General features: G+C 38.7%; 1 protein-coding gene across 1 annotated transcript in view; it reads left to right on the top strand.

The window, feature by feature from the left end:
• Positions 1 to 24,211, top strand: part of LRP6 (LDL receptor related protein 6) — a 113,260-nt gene that overhangs the window by 26,020 nt on the left and 63,029 nt on the right. Inside the window, exon 2 of the mRNA XM_009283542.2 lies at positions 14,947 to 15,144. Within this exon, the coding sequence (XP_009281817.1) occupies positions 14,951 to 15,144 (194 nt within the window). The 5' untranslated portion in view covers positions 14,947 to 14,950. The remainder of the gene's footprint in view (positions 1 to 14,946; positions 15,145 to 24,211) is intronic.

The raw sequence follows: 24,211 nt of genomic DNA, 5'->3' as shown, positions 1-24,211 counted from the left end.
TGTGTGTCATTTACAGAACTGTAGATCTATTCTATTACAATTAAATTCAGTTCAGAGAAGAGTAGTTAGTTAAACAGTAATTGTCAATAAAGCAGTTAAAAGCCTTTGGTAAAATTGGATAACAAGCATGATGGGATTACTTTTCGTGACTTACAACAAAAGAATGTATTGTTTTCTGAAGCAGACCATGGAATGGACAGGCTAAATTGGACCTGATATGAAAGGAATAAATTAAATTTAGAGCAAAATACAGTTTTTTGGAAATGTACACAGATAGTTTTCAGAAATTGTTGCACTTGAGATTTTAGTGCATCCCTGATGTACGTAAACTCAGCTCTTAGGGCAAAGAATATCCATACGTATGCATACATAATCTGGGATTTTACTTTCTTATATTTTGTTACGAGTGCTGGCTGATGCAAAACTTTGAGGGGTCGGGTTGTATGAGCATGTTAATGCATTTCCATGGAAAATGTAAGCTTAAAGGAAAACCCAGAACCTAGATGAATTAATCGTACTTTGCCTTGGGACAGAAATCATACACAGCAAAACCTGTAAATTATGCATGGCTTGGACACAAGTCTCAAGCTGTCAGCAGTCATGCTCAGTGCTGCCTCTATTAATGAAGCTATCTTTCAGCCCCAATCTTTTTCACCCTTAAGATTGTAATTGTGACTCTTAGAAGAGTTTTGGAGTAGAAATGCTTGGTCCTCTTCAAAAAAAAGGATACTAATGCTGTCCTGCTTCAGAGTTTACTAGAGTGATACACAGTTGCTTGGCGGACTTGGGTTGATGGCGAATGGATGCAGTGTTCAGTCGACTTGAGAAACTCTTAAATGAAGTTATAGTTAAGTAATAGTGGAGAGGAATAGTGTTATACCAAGAACTCAAACCTCTGCTTTTGGGTGTAACAGGGATATAGCTTCCCACTAGAGCAATTCCTGTAGTGGAAAAAGGGCTGAAACCCACCATGTTGTATGTCAGTGGTCAGAAAGAACAGAGTAGCGTGGCAGCTGCAAACACTTCTCTCTCATGTGTTGCATTCCCACCCCTGGGAATTAACAGTTGTACATTGGAGACTAGTTGATCTTGCCTAGTGTAAAGACTACAGATCAAACTGTGACCTGAGTTTACGTATTAGTTGGTAATTTAGTATAAATGCATTTTTTGTGTGAATTTAATTACTAGTTTAGAACTGCTGATCATTAAGTTGGTGCTGCTTCTGCTTAGCTGTAGCTTGCTGTTGAAGTGTAGTTGTGCTGGGAGGTTTTATCAAGATGCTTTTAACTTCTTGAATTTGCTACTGAATCTACGGATTTCTGGTTATTGTTCCTGACTTCTTTCATCTAAATTATTAGTTAATTTTGGCAAGATTTGAGTGCTATTCTGCACTATATCTTTAAGACTTAACCTCCTCCATATCTGGATTCCCAGCTGGTAATGTTTCTTTAGCATGTTGGGCTTAGGTCTAACACAAGATCGTCATCAGCCATCAGCTTTTCTTCACATGTGCTTTGCTACACGTAATGTTTCCGTATTCCTATGAGCTCCTCTGTCCTTTTGCTCCCTTGAAGATTTTGTATCTAGTGCAAACTTCTTCCAAAGCGTCAATAACTGCTGTCATAGTTGTGTTCAGTTCTGGGTGAAGCTTACCCAAGGCTGGTACCACCACGAGGAAGGAACTAAACTTTTTGTGTACTCCTGTCTCTAGGATTGCTCCCTTCCCTTCTTACCTTGTATATTTTTTTTTCCTGTGGCTTCAACTTTTGCTTTCACTCACTTCTTGGCTGTGGACAAGAGTTTAGAAAATTATCTGTTGGGGGGACAGGTAATATCCGTACCATGTATTTGTATGTCCTTTAGTACACTGGTTTCCACTTGCAAAATAAATTTACTTGTATGAAGTAATTCCCATAAAAACTCAGATACTGTCTGGTGTCCAATTTTGTTTTGTAATGTTTAAAATCTGTGTGTCAGGTTTTCAGTGGCACATTTATAATTCAGAACAGAGCATGCTCTCCACTTACCTTGCTCAGTATCCAATCTGTTAGGTCTTCACTTACAAATTCAGTCGCCCTTTTCTGCATTTTTGGGGGCAGCTGAAAAGGCACCTGCAGAATGGCACAGAGGACTGTGGGTTTCTCCCTGTTAAAACAAGTCTGGTAACAAAGTATTATGAAAGAAACATAAAGGTAAGGGAACATCACAACACCAAGTTTAAAAGACAGAAAACCGTATTAGAAGTGGAGTTCCTGGCTGTGTATCAACACATGCATCACTTGCTCTTCTGTGGCATTGTGTGTTGCAGGTTTTAAGCATTCCAGGCCTGAACTTCTCAGTTTTCCCTCTGGATGTTCTCACGTTTTACATTATTTTTCCAAATGTTCTTCTTGAGTTAGCTGGATATGTTAGATTCCTGTTAAATGGAACAGTAAGTTTGGCCCTAGAGCAAAATCAAAACTAAAAATCAATTTGCAACAATTGTATCTATGTACAAGCAGAAATGCCTTTTCATGTGTTCTGCTGGCTTAAATCCTGCTGAATGTGGGAGAGTGACCGTTCCCCTTTGATAAGGACCAATAGTGGTGGTGTCTCCAAAAGGCTGTTCTGAAGGGTAAATTATTGAGCATATATATTATGCTTATAAAATGAATTAACCATCATTGTGCTGAGTACCCACAAAATTACTAAAAACACAAATGTACCAGGCACTTTTTTTTTTTAACAAGATGTAACTTGGTGGGTTTTCTTGTTTTTTGGGTTTGTGTTTGGTTTTTTTTTTCTTTAAAAGTCTTAAAGTAGGGAAGAAGTGGAGTAAAAGAGGCACTTCTAAAACTTCCCTCCTGCCCTCTTGCAACCTGTTCAAACAGTGTTAGTGCCTGAGCTCCTTCTGTGTTCCTCGGTTTCAATAGGCGGATTTCTCCCACTGTTTCAGAGCAGTAAGAAATTTCCCCACCTGTGCATGTTGGATTTTGCTATGCTCAAGTTTAATGTTCCCAACTCTATTTTCTCTGTGCCTTTTTTCTGCAGATTTTTAATAGATGAACTGTAGTGAGTGAAAACACAGCAACAAATATTATATCAGATTAAATCACATGTTTAAAGCTGTCATTTTCTATCCCTACGTGGAAAATTGGGGAGCATTTTATAGCTGGATAAGAGAGACTGCCAGCTTTCTAATATAACACAGTTGTATAGTAGAAGAGTCTCTCATATCTAACAGTGAGTCTTTAAAGTACTGGACTGTAAATTCACAATATATTTAGATATAGAAAAGATGTCTATTTGTTTTTGAGGTTTTTTTCTTATGCTTGTTTTATATGTATTAGCATATAATTTACTTTATATGTGGTTAGTGTTTTGTTTACCATGACAGCTGGTTTTGCAAGTAAAATGCAAAGACCAGTTTCATTGTTTTGTTAAAATACTCCAAAATAGTTTCATGAGTTTTTCTGTAAAACCACTCAAATTACTATCTTCTGCTGGAAAAGCTTTGAATCGGACAGATCTTGTTATGTTTGCATGGTTTCTCCCTGCTTAGTACCCTCTAGTGTTGAATTCTTCTGAATTGTGCCACATAATGTTGGGTTTGGCTGTTTTTTTGGTATCAGAGGTAAATCCTAAGTAAAATGTCTGATTTTGAAAACAGAAGCTAATAGGATTGACCTAGGTGGACTCCTTCAGTGCCAGCACTATACTTGAGATTTCTGCACATCTCTACATTTTTCTCCTCCTGTCTTGTCACCAACACCTCTTTTTCACCTCTTTGGAGGTTTTCTGACTGGAAGAAGAGCAAGCACGCCCTGCTCGCACTGTCTTTGCCCCCTTGGATTGGTGCAGCCCAAGAAGGTCCTTCACGCTTCACAAAACCTGGGCCAGATGATGTCTTCTGGACTGAGGGGTGCTAATCTTTTCTGCCTGGGCTGGCAAATAGCTAGCTTGCTTGAGATGCTTGGAGACTCTGTGTGTGAGATGTAAGGGAAGAAAGAGAGACGTATTCTTCAGAGAGGACCTGAAGTACGTTTATTAGTGCAGAGGAAGGTAGCCAGCCAGTAGGTGTAAGGAGAGGAGTTGTTGGTCCCTTCTGCATCAGTGACTCAACTCTCTGCCTTCTGCATTGATGCAGGAGAGGTGAAAAAGTGGCAGCCCTGAGGTGTTGGGCCTCTGGCAAAAGCAACTGCAAACAGCTGCATCAGTTTTATCTGTATAGTATTTATTGGGCAGGAAAGCAACATTATTGCTAAATAAATGTAGCTTTCCCTTTCCCAAAACATTTATCAGTATATCCTTGTGTCATGTCTGTAGTACCCATTTCCCACTCCCCCTCCCAAGCACCATCTGAGTTTCAAAACTTGCGGTTTTATCTAGTTAAGTTGTTCAAAATGTGATCCTTTTTTTTTCTTTTTCCAGATGCTGTAGTGAAAACAGGGAAGAGCACTTCTCTGCTTGTTTGTAAACAGCCTGTATTTTTTCAAAATTTTTTAATGGCATTCAGTATAATTATTTTAAATTCTGTGAGCTGATGGCAAATGATCAGCGCTTTTTCTTTCTTTTTTTTTTTTTTTTTTCTTCAGAGCAATTCAGGGTTGAGCTGAAAGTTTTAAATTGACACTTCTGAGTGATTGGAAGCATACATGGGTTTTCCCCCCTTAGTGTAATAGTTTGGTGGGCATTTTCTTTGTGCCTTGTTAGAAAATGTCTTGTGAGTGAGGCCTGTGCTTGGGGGTGGATTTTGGATTTTTTTTTTTTCCACCCCTTTTGATGCATCTCTGTGCTGGAAGTGATTTGTATGCAGTGTGCATGGTTAATGTTGGCTCTTACCAGAAGAGCAGGTGAATGACCTGCAAAAGAAGCTTGTAGGGAGAAATGCTAATGACTTGGATTTAAAGCTCCTTTAATTGATTTTTAACTTCAGAATTCCAGGTGCATAAATACTAGAAGTGTAGTTGCTGTAGAATGCATAGCCACTTTTTCCATAAAAATTGAATCTGAGTACTTGATGTCAAGCTGTTTAAACTAGGAATGGAAAAGTAAAAGCAGTCTTACTTCCTTTATTGCAAATTCTAACCTAGAAAAAGATTGAGTGAAGTCTCAGACATCTCAGTTATTTGACAATAATGTTTTCAATATAAAAATGAAAGGATGTTTGTTTCATCAGAGTGTGAAGCCTTTGGCCGGTATTCAGATCACATTTAGCAGGCCTTTCTAAATGCTCTGTGAAAACATTCCTCTTTCTCAATAAAAGCCAAGCCCAGCTAGGTTTGTATCTCCAGAATTAGGGCTCTAACCAAATCTCCAGTGTCACGTAGCCTGTCTCGTCATGCATTAATTACATTGTGTGTCCCTTTATTTCTACTCTTTTTACTCCCCATAGAGCAATCTCTCCTCTTTCCTTTTTTTTTTTTTTGGTTTATTTTGTAGTGAACATCATGTAGCTTTTGATGGGTTAAAAATAAGGCCTTATTTTTGGTAATTTTGTAGTATGAAAAGACTAATTGGTGCATGCTGCTTTCTTACAGGAGAGTAAGCGATTTAGTGAGGCTAGTGGATGATCAAAGTATAGAAGAAAAAAAAAAAAACAGTCAAGGCAAATAAAGCCATTTCAGAAAAGCTGAAAGGAATGAATTGCTTGCCTGTGTGTTCCTTAGTGAGGGCATCAGGTTGGTTTCCATATCAACAAACTGATAAACAAATCACAAGGACAGGAACTGCACTGAAAATGTACTGAAGTCCTAAATGACATTTTGAATTCATTTAATAAAATAAAAAAAAAAAGCCTAGGAATGATGAAATAAAGCCATTTCAGAAAAGCTGAAAGGAATGAATTGCTTGCCTGTGTGTTCCTTAGTGAGGGCATCAGGTTGGTTTCCATATCAACAAACTGATAAACAAATCACAAGGACAGGAACTGCACTGAAAATGTACTGAAGTCCTAAATGACATTTTGAATTCATTTAATAAAATAAAAAAAAAAAGCCTAAGGAATGATGATTACATATAAGTAAGCCTGATTGACATACCAAACAATAGGATGGAAACTATGAAAAAAGAATTAGCAGAGTGCTGGAAATGTGATATGAAGGGTAAGAGCCAGCTTGGTTTGGTAGAGCATTAAAGTTCATTAGGGTTCCTTGGAGGAGTCGGGAATCAAGAATCAAGAACATAAAAATGATCCAGTTGGTAATAGTGTTCTGAGAGAGGGGCTGAATAACAAGAGGATGTTTTACTGATGAAAGACTTGCAATGATAAAAAAGAAAAAAAAAAACCACTGAGGAAAAATTGCAGAAGGATCTCATGATACTGAACATGCTGTTCCCCGGTTTCAGTTGATGGAAGACAGGGCATCTCCATGATAGTTTTTTCAGCTAATTTAATCCCTTTTCTTCTCTTGTTCCTGGCAGTGCCATCCTGCCTTCTCATGTCTTCGCACAGGTACCCACTTGGTACCTGAGGTGCTTCAGGGAATTCATTGGGCCCCAACTTAATCCAGTAAAACAGAGAATAAAGTTAAGTGAGTAGGTCTTGGATAAAAACTTTGACTGTTGTAAGCTGCATCTGCATTAAGGATTGCTAGGATAGTTATACCAGCAAATTCTGTTTAATGTGAGTGTAGTTGATGTATCTGTGTAGTACCCTGTGTGCAGTTCATAACTCAAAATTTTGCACAGCAATGTACAATGGGATGACTAGATTTTTACTTGTAAGAAACAGCCCAGAATGCCAAATGGCAGATTTCTCCCTCTCGCCCTCATGCACTGGGTGACGCGATTGGGATGTATGACCATGCTCTCCTGCCGTGGAGAAGTGAGTGTGTTCCTAGGGCTTCAATTTAAGATAAAAGTATAGGGAAAATCTTTCTCCACTTCCTGTATTCAGGATGTATAGGGAGATAAGGAGAAGAATGCTCCCAGTTTTTTTATTGAAAGATAAGAAGTAAGTTTGATTATGACTGTACTGAAAAGATCCTTGTGTGTCAAAGCAGGGAGTGAAAAATTCATGGTAGCAGCTGACTTGTCTAGTTTCAGCTCAAGGCTCTTTAAATTCTCATTTACAAACTAAATATTTACAGTGCAAATGTTTGTCTTTTTAGTGCAAATCCCTGTAAAGAAACAGATTATTTTTCATGGTACAAAACCCTTAAATTTTATCTGGGAAAGATGCTGAACAGTGATCCCACCGTTTTCTCACTGCTCTCCACCACTTGTAGTTTTAATGTAGCTAAATATTCTTTTATACTTGCTTTCAGCATTTTATTCCATTCACAGATGTGTAGGTCTGCACCTTTTAATAGGATCTCTAAGGGCTGTTTGAAATGGGTGGTTCTGTGTATGTGGGCTCCTCTGGGGCAACACTGAGCGACTACAGCTCAAGGCACTGCCAGGGCAGACCTCTGCAAGACTCCTCAGCCCTGAAGAGCTACCCAGTGGCAGCATGCAGTCCTGGCTCAGCATCTTTCCTGGCCTCTTGAGAGACTGTGGCACAGTTGTTGGGGGTTTTTTTGTTTGTGTGTTTGTTTTTTGAAAGTCTGTCAAAATTGCCAGCTGGTTTGCTTTCCTCTGCTATTTTCTTGTTATAGTTGAAGAATCAAGGTAGGTTGGAAGGCAAGATTTTTCCTTTTGTTAATTTGTCCATCTCCTGTTACATTAACTTATGTTTTAGTTTTCTGTTGGCTTACCTGCTGCTAAAAGACTGGCTGAACTTTTCAGGGTCTGGTGTATTACATCTGGAGCAATTCCTGTGCAAAGGGCTGGCTGAGGCCTTCCAAAGCACATCTGCATCTTGCTTCCATCTTGCAGTCAGCTAGGGTCTAGGGATGGTGTTAAATAGGTAACAGAGAGGGGAAATTGTTTCTTTCTATATTTATTTGGCTTAAACTGGGAAAATTGTTGTTTCAAATATTGTTTTTAAATGCTGCTAAGTTCTGACAAGCTTTATTTCCTGCTTGCTCTAGGAGAATCCAGAAAATGGCTTCTGTTTCGTAACTGTGGAAGGCATGTTGTTAGACCTTTTGTGTCTGGAGATAGGAAAGGTTAATTTACAAGTTCAAGGAGCAAGAGACCTTTCCACCTGCTCAAACAATTGAAATTGTGCCTTTGTAAGTGTTCAGCAAAAATAGATGCTTCTTGTTTTTTAATGAACCTCTTTCTCTTTTTCCTTGGGATCTGTGACCGAAAGGACAAACACATGCATGTGACTCTGCAGGGCATCAGCGTATGTTTGACAGTTAAGTCAAATCTTACTTCCCACGGACTCTTAGAAATGTCTGGGTGAAAATGAAAAACAGTCTCTCATCTGTGTTTTTCTTGTCAGATTGCCCAGCATATTCTTTAAACTAGAATACCTGAAAACAGATGGCATGATGGCTGAGAGATACTTTTGCCTACTGAGTTGTTTCTTTCTGTTTATGCAATGAGAATATCATGTAAGTTTGTGCTTCCATGTTGATTTCTTATGAAGGACTTTCAATGTTTTTGCTAAGGTATTCTTTTCAGGGCTTGTGAAAACCACCTCCAAAATCTCATTCTAGTTTTATACTGTGTTGATACTGAGCTGGAAACAAAGCATCGGCTTCTGATCACTTCATCGCAGGTTTTCTTCTTTCCAAAACTGGAATGTTTGAATTTATCCCTTATTTTAGAAATGAATTCCAAGAAAAGGGAAGGTCGGGTGATAATTTTTTCTCCTGCTAGATAAGGTCTGAGTAGGAGACTAATGCCAGCTCTAAAATGGAAATACTCATATTGCTATACTGATTACAGGTGGGTCTTTGCCTAATTAGTATACTGCCTGATATCCTAGGATAAATGCAGTCATTTGCATTAAAAGTACTGTCAGCAGGATAACTTCTTCCTCTTGAGGGAACCAGTATAGAGTATACTGGGAAAAATATTTGTATGCCTTATAAAAGATGTGTTCCAGTAGACCTTTTTCTAGTGTATGGTAGACATACATAGATGTGGAATTTTGCACATTGATTTCTCCCTGTTGTCAGTCGAGTCTTTTAACATCCCTGACAGATCAGCTATGGAGGCTGCAGTAGTTCATCGTTACTGACCTCTGTTTCTGCACAAGGTTACTGCTTTGTTAGCAGCAGTGGCAGGATGACATGTCTGTTACAGGTCATTGTGTTGGAGTCACTGGACAGACTCATGTCTAGTTTTGATGGTCTGAGCACTAATAATCTAGGCTGTGAAATGGAATAGCTGAAGTGCAAGCACCTGTGGAGTTCTGCCAGGCCTCCAGCCTTCACCAGGATGCAGGGGATGGGTATGGGGGGATGGGGTGAGGGGATTTAAAAAGGTGTGTCTTGGTCTGCTGGTGCTTGCTTGTCAATCATTTTGAGCACATCTGGGTTGTTCAGTCATTTGCTAGGCACACTGATGCTTTTGAGGAGAGTAAAATAAAAAAGGCTTGGTTTTCAGTGAAGGAAATCTTGTTTTGTTTTTGTCCGGTGTATGTAGCAATGCTTAAGACAGGTGGTTCTGAGCCAGCTGAAATGAGAAACTGCAGCTTTGTTAGGAGCCTGTGGGCTCCTAAAACCAGTAAGTTTGAGGCAAGAAAATTCAGTGTGTTAGGATGTTAATAGCTCACTACTTACTGCACACCCATTCCCCACATAGCTGCTGTTAGTATGTGCAAGAGTGATGTTGTAGAGGCAGCTGAAAAGCTGCATAGGATAAGTTAATTTGAACAAAAAATAATCTTGAGTGCGTTGAATGTTAACATAAGAAATTATCGTAGAGCAACTCTGAAAATGACATTCAACTAATGTCCATGCTTACTTATTCACAGAGACAAGCTACTGTAAGAGAGTACAGTTCTCAGCTAGCTAAGAACATCTTTTCTCTCATGTTTATCTTGACTGTATCTGAAAGGTATATTTCCTCCTCTCTTTTATGAAGAATTATCTCCATATTTAATTTGCTATGTGCGTTTTTTGCTCCTCTTGGAGGACTGAAAATATTTCCTGAATTTTGCAATCAGTTGAGAAACTTTGTACTAAAATCTTCCTGTGGTACTTTTAGTCCCCTTATTTGAAAATACATTTTCTGTTTCATTCAATACTTATTATGTCCTTCTGGATTGCAGTTTCCATCCCTCTGTCAACCTGCCTCAAGAAGTTTCTGTTAAGGATACCTGAAGGGTCACTTGATTCGAATCTCTTTTGTTAAATTCCTGAAGGGCCACAAACATTTCTTCTTCTTAAGTCAAGAGTTATTTTCGCTAGCCAAACAAATATTTATTGTGCGTAATTTTCCTGAACTACTCCAGTGCCTATCATTTAACCTTGTATTTCTTCTTTCTTGCCAGTCCTGCTAGTGCTGGAGCCGGAGCGGGCTGCGTTTTACAAGGACCACTGCAGGGCTGATGAGCTCCACAGGGGTTGCTGCACTTCTGAAACCTCTGCGGGCTCTGAAGTTTGGTGGCTGTTTGGGTCCCTGTAGAGTTCAGAGGTTCTTAGGGGCTGAAACGAGAATAATTGCAAAGTTGGAGCATTGATTGTGAAGGGCCTCACCAAATAATTGGCTGTCCCAATTAAGCAGCTGCTCTTCCTACTGAGTAACGTTCAGGAAGGTAAACGTTTTCCTGCCCTGTAAGGTGTCCCAATTAACTGCCTTAAAATCAGCTAAGTGTCACGTGGTGTATCTCTGTTCAGTGAGTGAAACAGTTGCATGCATCTCCACGGGGGCTGGTGTTTTAATGACACTCCTAGCAGGAGCCTAGTTTCGTACGGGATAGTTGGGCTGAAAGGATCTGCATCAGTGTTGGGGAGCAGTGCAGATCAGAAAGTTGCAAAGCTGATGGGTGCTGGCGATGAATTTCTCTCCCTCTGTGCATACTGTCAGAAATCACTGCTAAATTATAGCATTTAATCTTGGCATTTGTACTCTGCAAGCTTTTTTCTACGTATGTGGGATGTTCTGCCATCAGCGTGCCTAGACTTTATGAGCTTTTTAGAAAAGAAGCTCTGTTATTTATTATATTTGTTCATCACACAGAATGGAACCAAGAAACGCTGTTTCCTCTTTTTCTTTGCCATGGCAGAACCTTTTAATTTCGGGCAAATCAAAACTGTGAAGTTACAGCTGTACAGTGCATAGTGATATCTGATGCCTTTTAAGAGGAAGTTTTATTGCCTGGGTTCACCTTACCTACCTGAGACACAAAATTTAAAAAACACTGACTCTAAAGATGCATAGAAAAAAGTTTGTAGGGAAAAACCATCAAAGCTCTTCCTCAATTTGTTCATAATTTTTATTGGTGGTATAACCTCATAAGATAAACCAACGTTCTGAGCCACAGTCAAACAAAATACCAGTATAACAAGTACTGCAGTCTAAGAACCTTCCTCTTTTCTATAAGTGTATGTCAAATACTTGATGTGCCTTAATGCCTTGGGGGGGGGCTGTATCGTTTCCTGATGTGAGTCCCTAATATTAAAATTACAAGCGTAGATAAATAGAAATACACTTTGTTGTTGTTTTTCTGTTAGATTTTTGTAACAGCTTGCAACCATTTCCAAAGTCTGCTAAGAAAGCCTGACAAGTGTGGCATTTAACAGTATGGAGAAAATACAACAGGTGAAAAATAATGAAGCAGTTCAAAATATTAAGGTCTTTTGATTAAAACCAAAGTTTTTAAAAATACAGTGGTTAATTATTTAAGTAGGAAAAAGAAGACTAGATTAACAGTATCAATTTTAATCAGCTGTGGTATTATTTCTTATTAGGTTGAAGATACTTGGCTCTATATGTGGATTGATTTGATACTAAATAAAAGCATTTCCTGCTAAGTCTGGTACTCCTGTTAGGTAAGAAAGTATGCCATGTATGTTTAAAAATCCCTAGGCATTAGGGGTACGTTTATTCAGTTTTGCAGATTGTGTTGCTGCACTACAGCTTCTCCATACTAGTTTTAAACTCCTTGCAAACATGAGTTTGGATGAAGTAGCTGGTATGTAAAGTACAGCAGCAAGGTCTGGGCTTGCAATCCCTGACGTTGAGCCTCGTGGGGGCTGACCTTCAGCAAGGAGGCAGTAACAAGCAGCTGGACAGGTCCAGAGCTCTAGTACCAGCCTGTCCTGGTTGTAACTGCCTGGAATAACAGTATCAGCCAAAGTTAAGAAGCAATGAGAAAGCATTCCTGTTTCTGGACCCAAGCAGGCTTGCTGAAGTCAGTTACAGCATGTCTGTATATTGCCCTCTGGATCTTAAGGATTTGGGATTGCCCAGCATGGAGCCCAATTCTGTGCCTGTACCACTGTACAGTAAACATGCTACATACATATGGGTTTTTTCCTTAAAGTTCAAAGGGTAGTATAGATTTTAATTTTAAATTTTTATTTTCTCCTCTTCTGGCCTAGAATTAAAATCTTGATTCTTGGATTTAAACTTTATAGGAAGGTATAACTAGGTGAGAAGAGAGGCAAACAGAACAGTAGCCTTCTGGTGGTATCTGAATGCCATAATTTAGCACAAGGCATTACTTTTCAGTTAATATTTTGCTCTACCCTGTGGGCTTTGGTGGTAGCTGTTGTTTTTGTTTTTTTTTTAAACGGAAATAATTAAACATGTTTGAAGAGGATGGGGAGGAGGGAGTGTGACCCTTACCTTGACTGTATGACTGGCTTACCATTGTTCAATAAGTATGTATGTCATAACATCTTACTTTCTGTATGGTCTCCGTATGGATTACTTACCAACCATTATATAATGAAACAAGAATCTGTAAGCCTTCCAGAAGTGAGGAACCAGCACACATATGTGAACAGTTCGATACTACCTGGAAGAGGGATCTGAGATTTCTGTAGAAAAATCTGTAGAAAGACCTCTGCAGTAATGGGAATTTGCAGTCATGTCCATCTGTCTGTCCCCCCCATTCTCCCTTGGATGTTAGCCAGGTCTCCCTTGCCTCTTAGCAGTTGCAGTTAACTTAAAGCATGGTTACGACGGGGACATTTCTTCCAGCTGTTTTACACAGTTCTTCCCATCCCTCCTGCTCCTATTCCCTGTGCCTATACCCTGTACTTGCTCAGCTGTTGCAGAAAAGGGCCTAAGTACACTTTGTGAGTAAGAAAGTGACTGTTGTTGGCACCCGTGCTGGTTCAGGCAGCTATAGAAACCTACACCCTGCGTGCAAGGGGAAGTGTTCATGGAGCTGTGCACTGGAATGCATTCAGGGAGATGGGGAGGAAGATGAAGGCTATACAACGACTAATGAGCTGTTGCAGCCTGAAAAATCGGTCTAGCAGGGTGGCCAGAGCCTTGGAACCTATTAACCTTGATAAAGTATTTGGAACTCTAGGACTTGACAGCTGGGGCAAAGAAGGGTCTTTTTAAAGAAGTTTAAATAAATCTCTCTTTTTCTCTCTTCTTTCTCACACGTGCTTGCTGGTGAAATGCTGCCTGACTTTTTTTAACTTTTCTTTTTTCAGGTATGTAGCTTTCTTACTGCATAGCTTGACCAGGTGACTTGCTACTGTGCTACCTATCTGAAAATTTATTTGTTGTTTTTTTCTTCTTCCTGATGGAAAAACAGTTTCTCTGTAGCACTCATTTGTGTCTACAGCAATCTCACATGTTCTCTTCAGATATTTGTGCTCTGTGTTTAAGACAGGAACGTTGCTCCATAAAGAATGACTCACTTGGGATCGAATAGGGCAATATTCGTGTTAATCAGCTGCATTTCTGTCCGCAGATATAGCTGTGCATTAAAACAAACACATTGTAGACATGAATTAAGGGGGAAAATATGACATGGAATTTCCTGACTTTTTAAAATAAAAAAAATAATTCTTTGCCAAGAATAACTTGATCTGCAAATGTTTCTTAAATGTGTTGCACATTTGTTTTTCCTTAAAGGATGGGTGGCCAGGCCTCTTCACATGTGGGCACCATATAGTGACATATTGTGATTGTGTGATGATCTGGGTTAGTTTAAAGGCTTCAGATCTTTCCTAGTCTGGATTGTTTTGACTGAGCCAGGTTAGGGAGCACAGATACAAGCAGGTATGCTGGTAGATGTCATGGGGTTATGAGAAGCAATTTAGGACAGTAGTCTTCTTGTCTGTCCCAACTGCAACAACAAAACAGAGCAAGCTTCATTGACATGCTTTGTCTAATCTGTTTATATTATATGTTACTTTTGTTTAGTTATGCATTCTGTTAACAACCCACAAAAGTAAATCCATTTTCTACCACCTGCAGAAAAGGGACAAATATTCTTACCCCCGCTAGTCTCCAGCCATAATAAAGTCATTTCCCTTGCTTCACCTCAGTCTTAAATGCAACTAGGTAACTTCCCTCCCCCCACTACTTGCTAAATAATGTTTAAATATGTGGCAATATATGCTAACATGTTTTAAAACTTGCTTCCCCAGTCTTAAAAGATTTTATGGTGTGTTTTGCCCCGTCGGTGGGTGCAAACTGTACTTCTAAACATGTTGACTTAGCTGCCTGTCTCTGAATTTCTCTGGAAAAAAAGGACATGAATTGGTCTTCCATCAAATCCACTTCACTGCTTCGCATGCAACTGCTATGTCCACTATAAGTCCACACGCCTTCTTTTTCTGTTTCCCTTCTTATGATAGTCTGTAATATCTATCTTTGCTGTTTAATGTTGAATTCTGAGATTATTGTCAAGATCCGTTGGATAGCCCCAATTTTCTCACTTGACCCAAAGAACGAAAGAAACACATGAAGTATAACGTGACATAGTGCTGTGGGTTTGTCTTAAGTTGTTTGTCTTCAGCTTTTTGTAAAGTAACTTTATTCCGTTGTGTTTCACAGGACGTGTGTACCTTACCCAATAGAACAGAGCTCCATAGGCATTGTCTCTACAGAATAGAGAGCGCCTTTGCCTTTACTGGAAGTTGTATCCAATGTTCCAGTTGTAGATTTATATGTGATTGCTTTCTTTTTTTTGTCTTTTCTCTTTTTAAATAGGTTCATGTATTGGACAGACTGGGGAGAAGTGCCAAAGATAGAACGTGCTGGGATGGATGGCTCAAACCGCTCCATTATAGTCAACACGGACATATATTGGCCGAATGGACTGACGTTGGATTATGAGGAACAGAAGCTTTACTGGGCAGATGCTAAACTGAATTTCATCCACAAATCAAATCTGGATGGAAGTCATAGGTAAGAAGTTTTTGTTTGATGTATGTAATGCGGTGCTTTTCTTAGAAGATGTTGCTGAAACAACATCATAAGTTGAGTTGCAGGGAATTGTCATGTTAGCACTCAAAATTTTAAGCAAACTAGTGCGATCAGAAACTCTTACCCTTCCCCATCCTCCCCTTTCCAACACTGTGAAGTTGAATGTGTGTTCCTCTTTGGGGTATCCTGTAACTCTCACTAAGTCTTTTCTCAGAACCAGTCCCATAAAGAAATCCTTGAATCCTATTCTTAATTGTGTAAGACTATATAGCAGAATTGTTCCTTTTCAATAGGTCTTCTGTGCTCTGTTGCTGTGATATTAAGAAATGCAGAAAATAATCTGAAAAAATGTATCATCATATACTCGTATTTCAGTTTCATTAATCCTAGGGGTTGGGAAATTAGTGGAAAAGAGTCTTTACAGAGAACTATGCTAAAATGACTGTTTTCCTCTAACAGTTTTATAGCAATGATTGTAATTCTTTTTGATCCAGTCACGGCTACGTCTTAATTAAGGGTATAACTGGTACTTTGTATATATGCATTTATCTCTAATTTGGGCAATGACCCTCTTTGTTAAATGAGATAGCTTTGGCAAGTACATTTGCACACACAAATGAATCACAGTTAGCTTGTGCCCAAGGTATCATACAGAGAGATGATTTTTTGAGGTTATCCTGTGCAAATTTTTGTGATGCTGCAGCTGATTTATCTAGGCATGAAATATCCTTTCTTATGCTCTTCGTTCTGACCTCTTAGGGACTTGTCCCTTCTTTCACCACAAATGTTAATCTGGCATAAAGAAATCAATCATATTGACAAGATAGGTGCTTTGTGTGGACTTGTGAGTAGGAACATAGGCAGCATGCATGAAACATATCCACTGTCTTCCTGTGGTATTTATTTTGAACTCCACGGTTTCTTGTAACTCTGGTTTGAAAGGTTATGTCATTTTCTTCTTAAATTCTGCCTGTTAAGAGACCAAAAGTTCATGCAGTATTTTTGTAACAGTGTTTGTTTATAGAACGTAACAGGAGTTGGATGCAGTTTTAAATTTGTGTCTTTGGATATGAATATTATAACTGGCTTTTTTAATTCAAAACATGGAGATACGGTATCTATTTTGAAGTAGTCCTTCATTTGCTGTTTATTTCACAAGAAAGAAAACTTAATAGTATCAAAAAAGAGAGAAATATTTCATAGTGGTACTTTCTTTAAAAAAGGAAGACTGTCACATAAGTTTTCAAGTAATGGAGAGAAAGGGATGGGAATTGTCATGTACAATAATAGATCGAGTCTTTTTTCTTTTTTTTTTTAATTGGTGCTGGTTAACTAGAATACCCTAAAATCTCTTCCTCTGTAAAAATGATTTATAATGTTGTATATCTCCCATGATAAGAATAGAGACATCATGAAACCAGATGTGTAACAGACCTTTAAAGAGAGTCATCTCAACTGAAAGCAATCACACATGGGGTTCAATGTGACAGCTTGCCACCTGAAAAATTGCAGTCCAAATGTAGATTTCTCACACAAATATGAAATGCTCACAGTTGCTGTAGGTGTAACAGAAACAAGCAAAACTGAAACAACCCCACGCTCCAAACAACGCCAGCGAGAAGAAAGTACCACTCCAAAATGACTACCGATATGATCACACCTAAAACCCACTTTGGTGGCTTTGTCCAACAGGATAAATTGGTAGCTCGTTTTATTCTTGAGTCACCCCCTTTTTGTGCTCTTCTATTTATATGAGGGAAAGGACTGCCTTAGTATAACAACACACTACTGCAGTCTGGCTGATGCCTTTCTAGGAAAAGAATGCGTATCAGGTGCTGCATTAAATGATACTGTTTTTGATAGCACCCCCTGGAAAATGATGCAGGATGTAGAGATGATTTTTGAAATGCTAATTGCTTGAAAAGTGTCCACTGATCAAAAAGCAACACCACCACCATCCAAATCTATATTTATGTTTTTCCCATGAAGCACAAACCTCCCTGTCTTATCTAGCGTCTCCAGTCTTTCCAGCTCCAGAGCTACTTGGGTGTTTCCTGCTGGCACTACTGCATTTTCAATCTTCTTTTGCTATAGACTTCTTTGCAGTTTTTCCCTTACTGGTGTTCTGTTGCACAGCGGTGTAAATATACTTGGTTTTGGTATTTTGTTTTTATTTTAATGGTGTTTATTCCCTGGCCTGCCTTTGGCTAACCTGGAAGTGATTCATTCTAGAGATGAGGCTGTGAAGGTGCTGGTCGGTCTTGGTGTGAGGGGCTGACCAACCTTGTCTGTCTGCAGAGAGCTGCATCTAACAGCTGTCTCATGACATAGAAGTGAAGTCACCTGGGTCCCAGCAGTTACCTCATTCTGGAGTAAATTCTCTGGAACTGGTGAAACCTGTAATAAAGACCTGTATATACAAGTAATTTAGATATTTAGATCTACTAATTCTTTCTTACGTATCCATTAAAAACAAAATTGGTTTTGGTATTTTGTTTTTATTTTAATGGTGTTTATTCCCTGGCCTGCCTTTGGCTAACCTGGAAGTGATTCATTCTAGAGATGAGGCTGTGAAGGTGCTGGTCGGTCTTGGTGTGAGGGGCTGACCAACCTTGTCTGTCTGCAGAGAGCTGCATCTAACAGCTGTCTCATGACATAGAAGTGAAGTCACCTGGGTCCCAGCAGTTACCTCATTCTGGAGTAAATTCTCTGGAACTGGTGAAACCTGTAATAAAGACCTGTATATACAAGTAATTTAGATATTTAGATCTACTAATTCTTTCTTACGTATCCATTAAAAAGAAAACAATCAGTCTAATACTTTAAATTTGTTGGGTTTAATTTTTAAACTGATACTAAAATGTATCAGAAATATTTCATGGCAGTATGCTAATATGTTACCATTTGAGGGGGAGAAAGGGAAATCATCTTTAGAGAGGAAAGCGCCTATGACTTCCCTTAAGCGCTCAGAAGCACACACCACTTCAGAAACACAGCACCTGTTTTTCCCTAGGCATGTGCGAAAGTTCTGAGTATTCAGAAAATAGTCAACATCTGTATCCAGGCATTTTTGTTTTGTTTTTTTATTCTTTGCAATTACATCATTGGGAGGGGGGAAAAAAGGAAAGAATTACAGAAGTTAAGCTGTTCTACAATGGGGTTTTATGTATTTTTTTCTCTGCTGTGACTTCTTAGCCTCTGCCTGTCTTAAGAAAAAAGATCTTCTGGGGCTGTCTAAAGTGATTCTTTTTTGTTAAATACTGTCTTTCCGTTATTCAGCAAATTCACCTTTCTCAATATATTTTACAGCTGTAATTCTGTATTTTGGCTCTTAATTATTTTATTCATCTTTCTCAATAACTGATTTTCTAATACTAAAAAAGAAAAGACAATTTCTAATTCTGCAGCCAAAACAAAAACCCCTGAGATCTTCCTTTTAAGTGGGAAAAAAAAAAAAAAAACAAAACCAAAAAACCAGACCCAAAACCCACAAAGCCTTCAGTCTTTTCTCCTAGTCAGCCCCACCCCCCAAAAAAGAAAAAAATAACCAGATTTTTCTGTGAATGTTAGAACTAATAACACCTGGGATTAGAAGGATTTCTACTTATCCCTCCACCCCAGCAGCAGTCCTCTGGCTTCTCCCTGTATGTTCCTATGCCCTGTGTGCACAAGCATGTGCACACACACCCCTGCTTTTTTTCTCCCTCCTTCTTGCCATCCCTCAAATGCACCCATGACAACTTATATTCCTTCACTCAGCGTTATTCCTTGCTCCTGTCTGTGTCCCCTGTGCACTCTTGCTGGGTCTGGCAGCTTGACAAAGGGTTCCTGGGCAGCATATTTCAGCTGTTCCTCTTGTCAGGTGGATCAAATACAGGGGGTTTAGGGTTGCTCGCATCTTCACAGCTGTCCATTTGTTAAGGAAAACTTGTAAAAAGTAAAAATAAAAATCTTTTTTGTGATCCCTGCTTTTCCTGAATGGTTGGCCAAGAGATACAAGATGCATTGGGTATGGAGTTGGAGGAGATGGATACACAGCTAGAATGATCAAATACCCTTGTTTCCATGTGAAAAGATGACATTGTGTGATTAGGCCAACTTTTTTTCACCACTGCTTTTAAAATCCCCTTTTAAGAGGGCTACCTTTTAGAGTAATTTTCCTTAAGAGTTAAGAATGGGAGGACAAGATCATTATCATTGAGTGCATAATCTAACTTAAAACAGACTTTTTGGCTTATTTAGAAACTGCTCATTTTAGTGATTAGTTCTTGATATTTAGGCCATTCTTCTAACTGCTGTTTTATATTTAGAAAGTAAGTTTAATTTTTTTTGTTGCTATCTAAATTTCTTTTGATTAAAACAGATTTTTTTTGTTTTATCGTTGTGAAGCGTTACTAGTTTTTCTGCTGCTTTACCTACTGTCAATGTCTGGGAAAATATGCTTCTGGAAGCTGGAGCTATTGAAGAAATGAAAAAGGCAATTGAGTTATTGAAAGACAAATAGCTTCACAAAAATACTATGTTCTAGATCTGAATAGTTTTGGTAACCTTTAGCAAAGGAAGCAGATGAGTAAAGATTTGATCAAGTTTTTTAGTGTTGCATAACATGAGGTGGGAAAGAGTCTGTAGCAGATAAATGATTGTAAAAGCTTTATGTAAAGCAGGATGACATGAGTTTTAATTACTTTGGGGGAAGTCAGAAATATTTAGCAGGAACTAATATCTTTATATCAAAAAAGAATTTCAAACAGTTCAAAGAAAACTGCTTTTGTGGTTTGGACGGTGAGAGAGAATACAATGTAACTAGGAAAAGATTTTAATTAGTGTCACTGACAGTATTAAAGTATTGAGGTTCAGACCTCAATGGTCTAAAATTTGGAATGAGTGAAAGGGAAACATTCTTGGCATCTTTCTAAATCTGTAAGAAATCCATAACTTTTTTGTCTTTTTATTCCTGTAGTCTGACTATCACATCTCTACACCTGGCACTACACAATAATTAAAATTTAAAGATTTATATGTCAGAGAAGGACATTGATATGCATGGATGCTTCGCTTCTTGCTTGCAGGGGTCTGGATAGTGGAAGATTACAGTAGGCAGGTGGGAGGAATATGCAGGGGGAGAAACAAAGGAAGCTTTTTTTTTTTTTGGTCACCTCTTCGGACAGGACCTAAATAAGCTCCCTTTGGAGTCAGTGAGCCTCTGGATCAAAACTAGCAAGCAGCATGACAGCACAGGCAGTAGCACTCAGTAAATATGTGGCAGAGTCATAAATTCATGAGAAAACCTCTACAGCAAATTTTACGGGGATGATGTATCGTTCGTTACCTGCTAGCCCTGGGACTTATTAGCCCTAGCTACTCCAGTGATGGGCTCATTAGAATAAAGAGGAAGAGCACAGAAGTTGATGACTAATGCCCTTGGTTTGCCAGCGAGAGAAAGGAACGAACAGTTTTTCATGTCAGAATGTAATAATTAAAAAATTAAATTGGTGCATAGAAGAGATGGTTTTGTTTTTTGCAGCTCTCGCCCTGCTCTTATCAGAGCGAACAGTTGCTTTTTGTGGGACTAATTAAACAAAACTGGATTGCAGACAGCTCTCCTGTGAGTAGAGTACCCGAGATAGGTTGGCCTGCTAAGGCAGCTCTTGAATTAATTTTCTCTTCCTTTACCCTGCAGCAGCAGTTCTAATTAATAAGTTAACACGTTACTGGCTGAAGGGAAATGCACTTACAAGGTCCCCCAGGAAGTGTTTGTGCTAATGAGATGGGTTTTGAGGCCACTGTAAGAAAACATACTTTCAGCAACTGTCAGAAAGCTGGGAAGCTCTTGCGAGGAGGTGAACGTCTTAAGTTTGCACTCGAGCATTGATTTTTCTAGTTTCTGTTTTCAGGCATCAGCTCATGTCTGTCTGCCAGATGATTAGTTGCAGATTTGATGAAACACTAAAAATACTGTGTCCCTGCATTTAGAAGAGTTTCTTTTTCATTAGTTGCGTCTATTATGTACAATATATGACATTACGTGCAAGGTATAAAATATTGCATTCTGTGTATATCTTTGTGTATATTTCTGTGAGATAAAAATGCTTAATACCCTCAAGCAGTGAAGAAGAACCAGTCTATGGTGAAAACCCTGTTTCAGTACCTCACCAACACATTACAGGCCAGTGCAGAAGACGAATAGTGCCCTAATTAAAACAGCTAGAGAAGCCTGCATAAGCAGAATTAATTAGATTATTTGGACACAGACCTAGGGTGAATTTCTTGGTTCTTTCCCAAGGTGCTTCTGAAATTAAATGCTGGAAAGGTGGAGCTTCAAGTAGTTGACTGTGTGTGATACACATACACTGTGTATATAGCTAGAGTCACTAGGTCACAGGTCTCTGTGTATTTGTAGACTTTAAATAAGGACAGGGTGATTACCCCAGGTGGATCAATGGAGAGCTCATCGGTACCGCTTCCAAGACCTGAGATGGCAAATGCAGAATTAGTTCAGGATCACAGCCCTGCTGAAAGCAAAGGAAGAGCAGCTTCGGGTTAGGAAGCACATAGACCACTCTGCAGTCAGTGGATCTACTGGTGCACCTTCCTTCTAAACCCCATCACCTCCTCCTGCTGGCTTCCCAGTCTCCTCCCCTCTTGCCAGAGGCCTTTCATCTACAGTGTGTGTCACAATGGTGTTTGCCTGAAAAATGACCCGCTGAATGACTTCATTTCTCAGCTACGGTTTTACTTCTGATTGACTTTTTCAGACTTTCATTGAAGGTGGGATTTGAAATGTCATTGCTAGACCTGCTATTTGTTACATATACTTTCTGGAAACACATGGCAATTGTGGCTTAAAGAAGTGGCAAAAGAGGAAATATTTTGGTTTTAAAAGACTGTATTATATCCCACAAGTCATGTTTCCTGTTTACTTTCTCAGGTAATTAGAACCAGGCTTTTTAGGAGTAGTTATAGATAGGAATATTTGAACAAGCATTCATGGTAAAAATCCAGCTTAGTTTTCCAAGTTTGGTTTGCAAATGTTTTTGTTAGATTGGCAGGAGAGGGAACCTTGTAAGCTTCTGAGGGAACTGGAGCTCCCTGCCCTCCTTGTGGCATCCTTGGTGTGGTGTTATACGGTTGTCCGTTGGTCTTTCATCCTGCTTCATCTGATGGTGTGCAGGATTCGTGCTGTATTCGGCCACTTGCTAATATTTCCAATTGTCACAAGTCAAAGCAGTAAATTCTTGCAATTTCTTGAATGCTTAGACATTAAGTAATCTATAGATGGAGAGAAATATTTTGTGTAAAATATTATAATTTGCCTCATGCAAGCCTGTCTGTTATATGCTTTCTTTAACATGATGAGCACTAAAAGCAAGGTTCAGAAGACGGGTCTTTACATTTTTAATCCTTCATGAAGGAAGATGTAATGGTAATTGCAGCATAACAACTTTCTGGTTTGTTTTTCTTATACCAAGAGGGGGAAAAAAAAAAGGCCTGATAAGAATGTAGCCCCCAGGTATCTTTAGCTGAAAATTGATCTGGTATAGCATAAGAAGGAAAATAAATTACAGTAAATGCAGACATGAGTATCCCTTAAAGACTTTTTCAACAATATATAGACTAATCAGAAAGCTTTCACTGCTAGTTGGTATGAATTTCCAGCTCTTAATACTGTATTGTCATTGGATGCCAACATGGTAAATTTTGCTGTAGTATTAAGTATGAAGTATTAAGATGAATTACCTTCGTTTTTTCCCAGTCTTCACAGCTGTATTTGAAATGGGATTGCAAAGACTGATACAGCAGTAGATTCTCTCTCCCCCCCTTTCTGATAGCCTAGGAGATGGTAATAGGTACAGGATCCTCCAGAGGGACACTGGAGAAATGGTTTGAAACATAAATGTGAAAATTCTTGCACCCTGCCCTGGAGATTGAGCACAGGCAGCTTCAGCGGTCACCGGAAAGGAGTTTTGCTACTGTGAAGCTGGAATGTTCATGGTTTAGAGACGTACAGGCCAGGATGTCTAAAGTACCCCAGGTTTTCTGCAGGTGTTCTGATCAGTTTTTGAAATTAGAGAACTGTAATGCAGCCAGAATAGAAGGGATTTGGTTAATGGAAAGTGTTTGCTTGTTTATTTTTATGGAGAAATGCTATTATGCTTGGATATTAAACATTATCTGTTAAAATTCTAGGGAAAAATAATAATTCTGATATTTTAAATTTATATTATCTTGATTTTTGGTGGCTTTCTTTTGGTGTGAAGAATTCTTAAATTTCATGGCTATAATCTAGCTTTGGATTTGAATGCTAGTATTAGTTTAAAAAAAGTAGTAAAGGCAGACTGAGGAAATCCTGGTTGTGATAAAGGATATGAATTTAAAGTTAATCTTTTTTGGTCATTTTTACTGTTAATTTTTATTTCAAGTGAGTTTAGTCTTTGTCTGAAATGCATATTATCCTGAAGCAGGAGCTTTTTTGTCAGTGTTAGTATAAAATTGGATAGATTGTCTATGAATTTTCATGTATGTATGCCATTTCAGAGTTCAGTAGCCCCTTTTGTAATGCCTGCTTTAACTTGTTTATTTGTTTCCTTTATCTTCACAAAGTATTTCACAGACCTCTTTAACAGAATAAGAATAGAACAAAGGTGAATGTATTTAAATTGGATCTACGTTTTCTTCAGGCAGTAGAAAACTCTTTACTGTAACAAGTTCTTACTGTAATTGCATCTCTGATTACCATGATGATACTATAAATAGTTGTATTTAGGAAATCACGATACACAGCACAGATGGAATTTTAATTTCTGTGGAGACTGCTTGTTTTCTCTCTCTTTCTCTTCCCACCTTCCTTCTCTGCTGTCCCCTTCTGCATTTCCTTCCCAGCCAGCTAAACAGAGTAGAGATGGTGATGTTTTAAATGTCAATCGCCATCAAGATCTTTAAGGCAAATTTGTGTGATTATATGCCTGGCACAGGGAAGATTTTAAAGTTAGTGTGAGTTTAGTGCCATCTAATATGTAGCTGATTTGCATGTTGCTGAAGCCCTAGAGAT

This window comes from Aptenodytes forsteri, unplaced genomic scaffold (genome assembly GCF_000699145.1).
Source record: "Aptenodytes forsteri isolate BGI_AS27 unplaced genomic scaffold, ASM69914v1 Scaffold486, whole genome shotgun sequence".
Taxonomy (NCBI): Eukaryota; Metazoa; Chordata; class Aves; order Sphenisciformes; family Spheniscidae; genus Aptenodytes; species Aptenodytes forsteri.
This window is presented reverse-complemented; position numbering and strand designations above follow the sequence as displayed.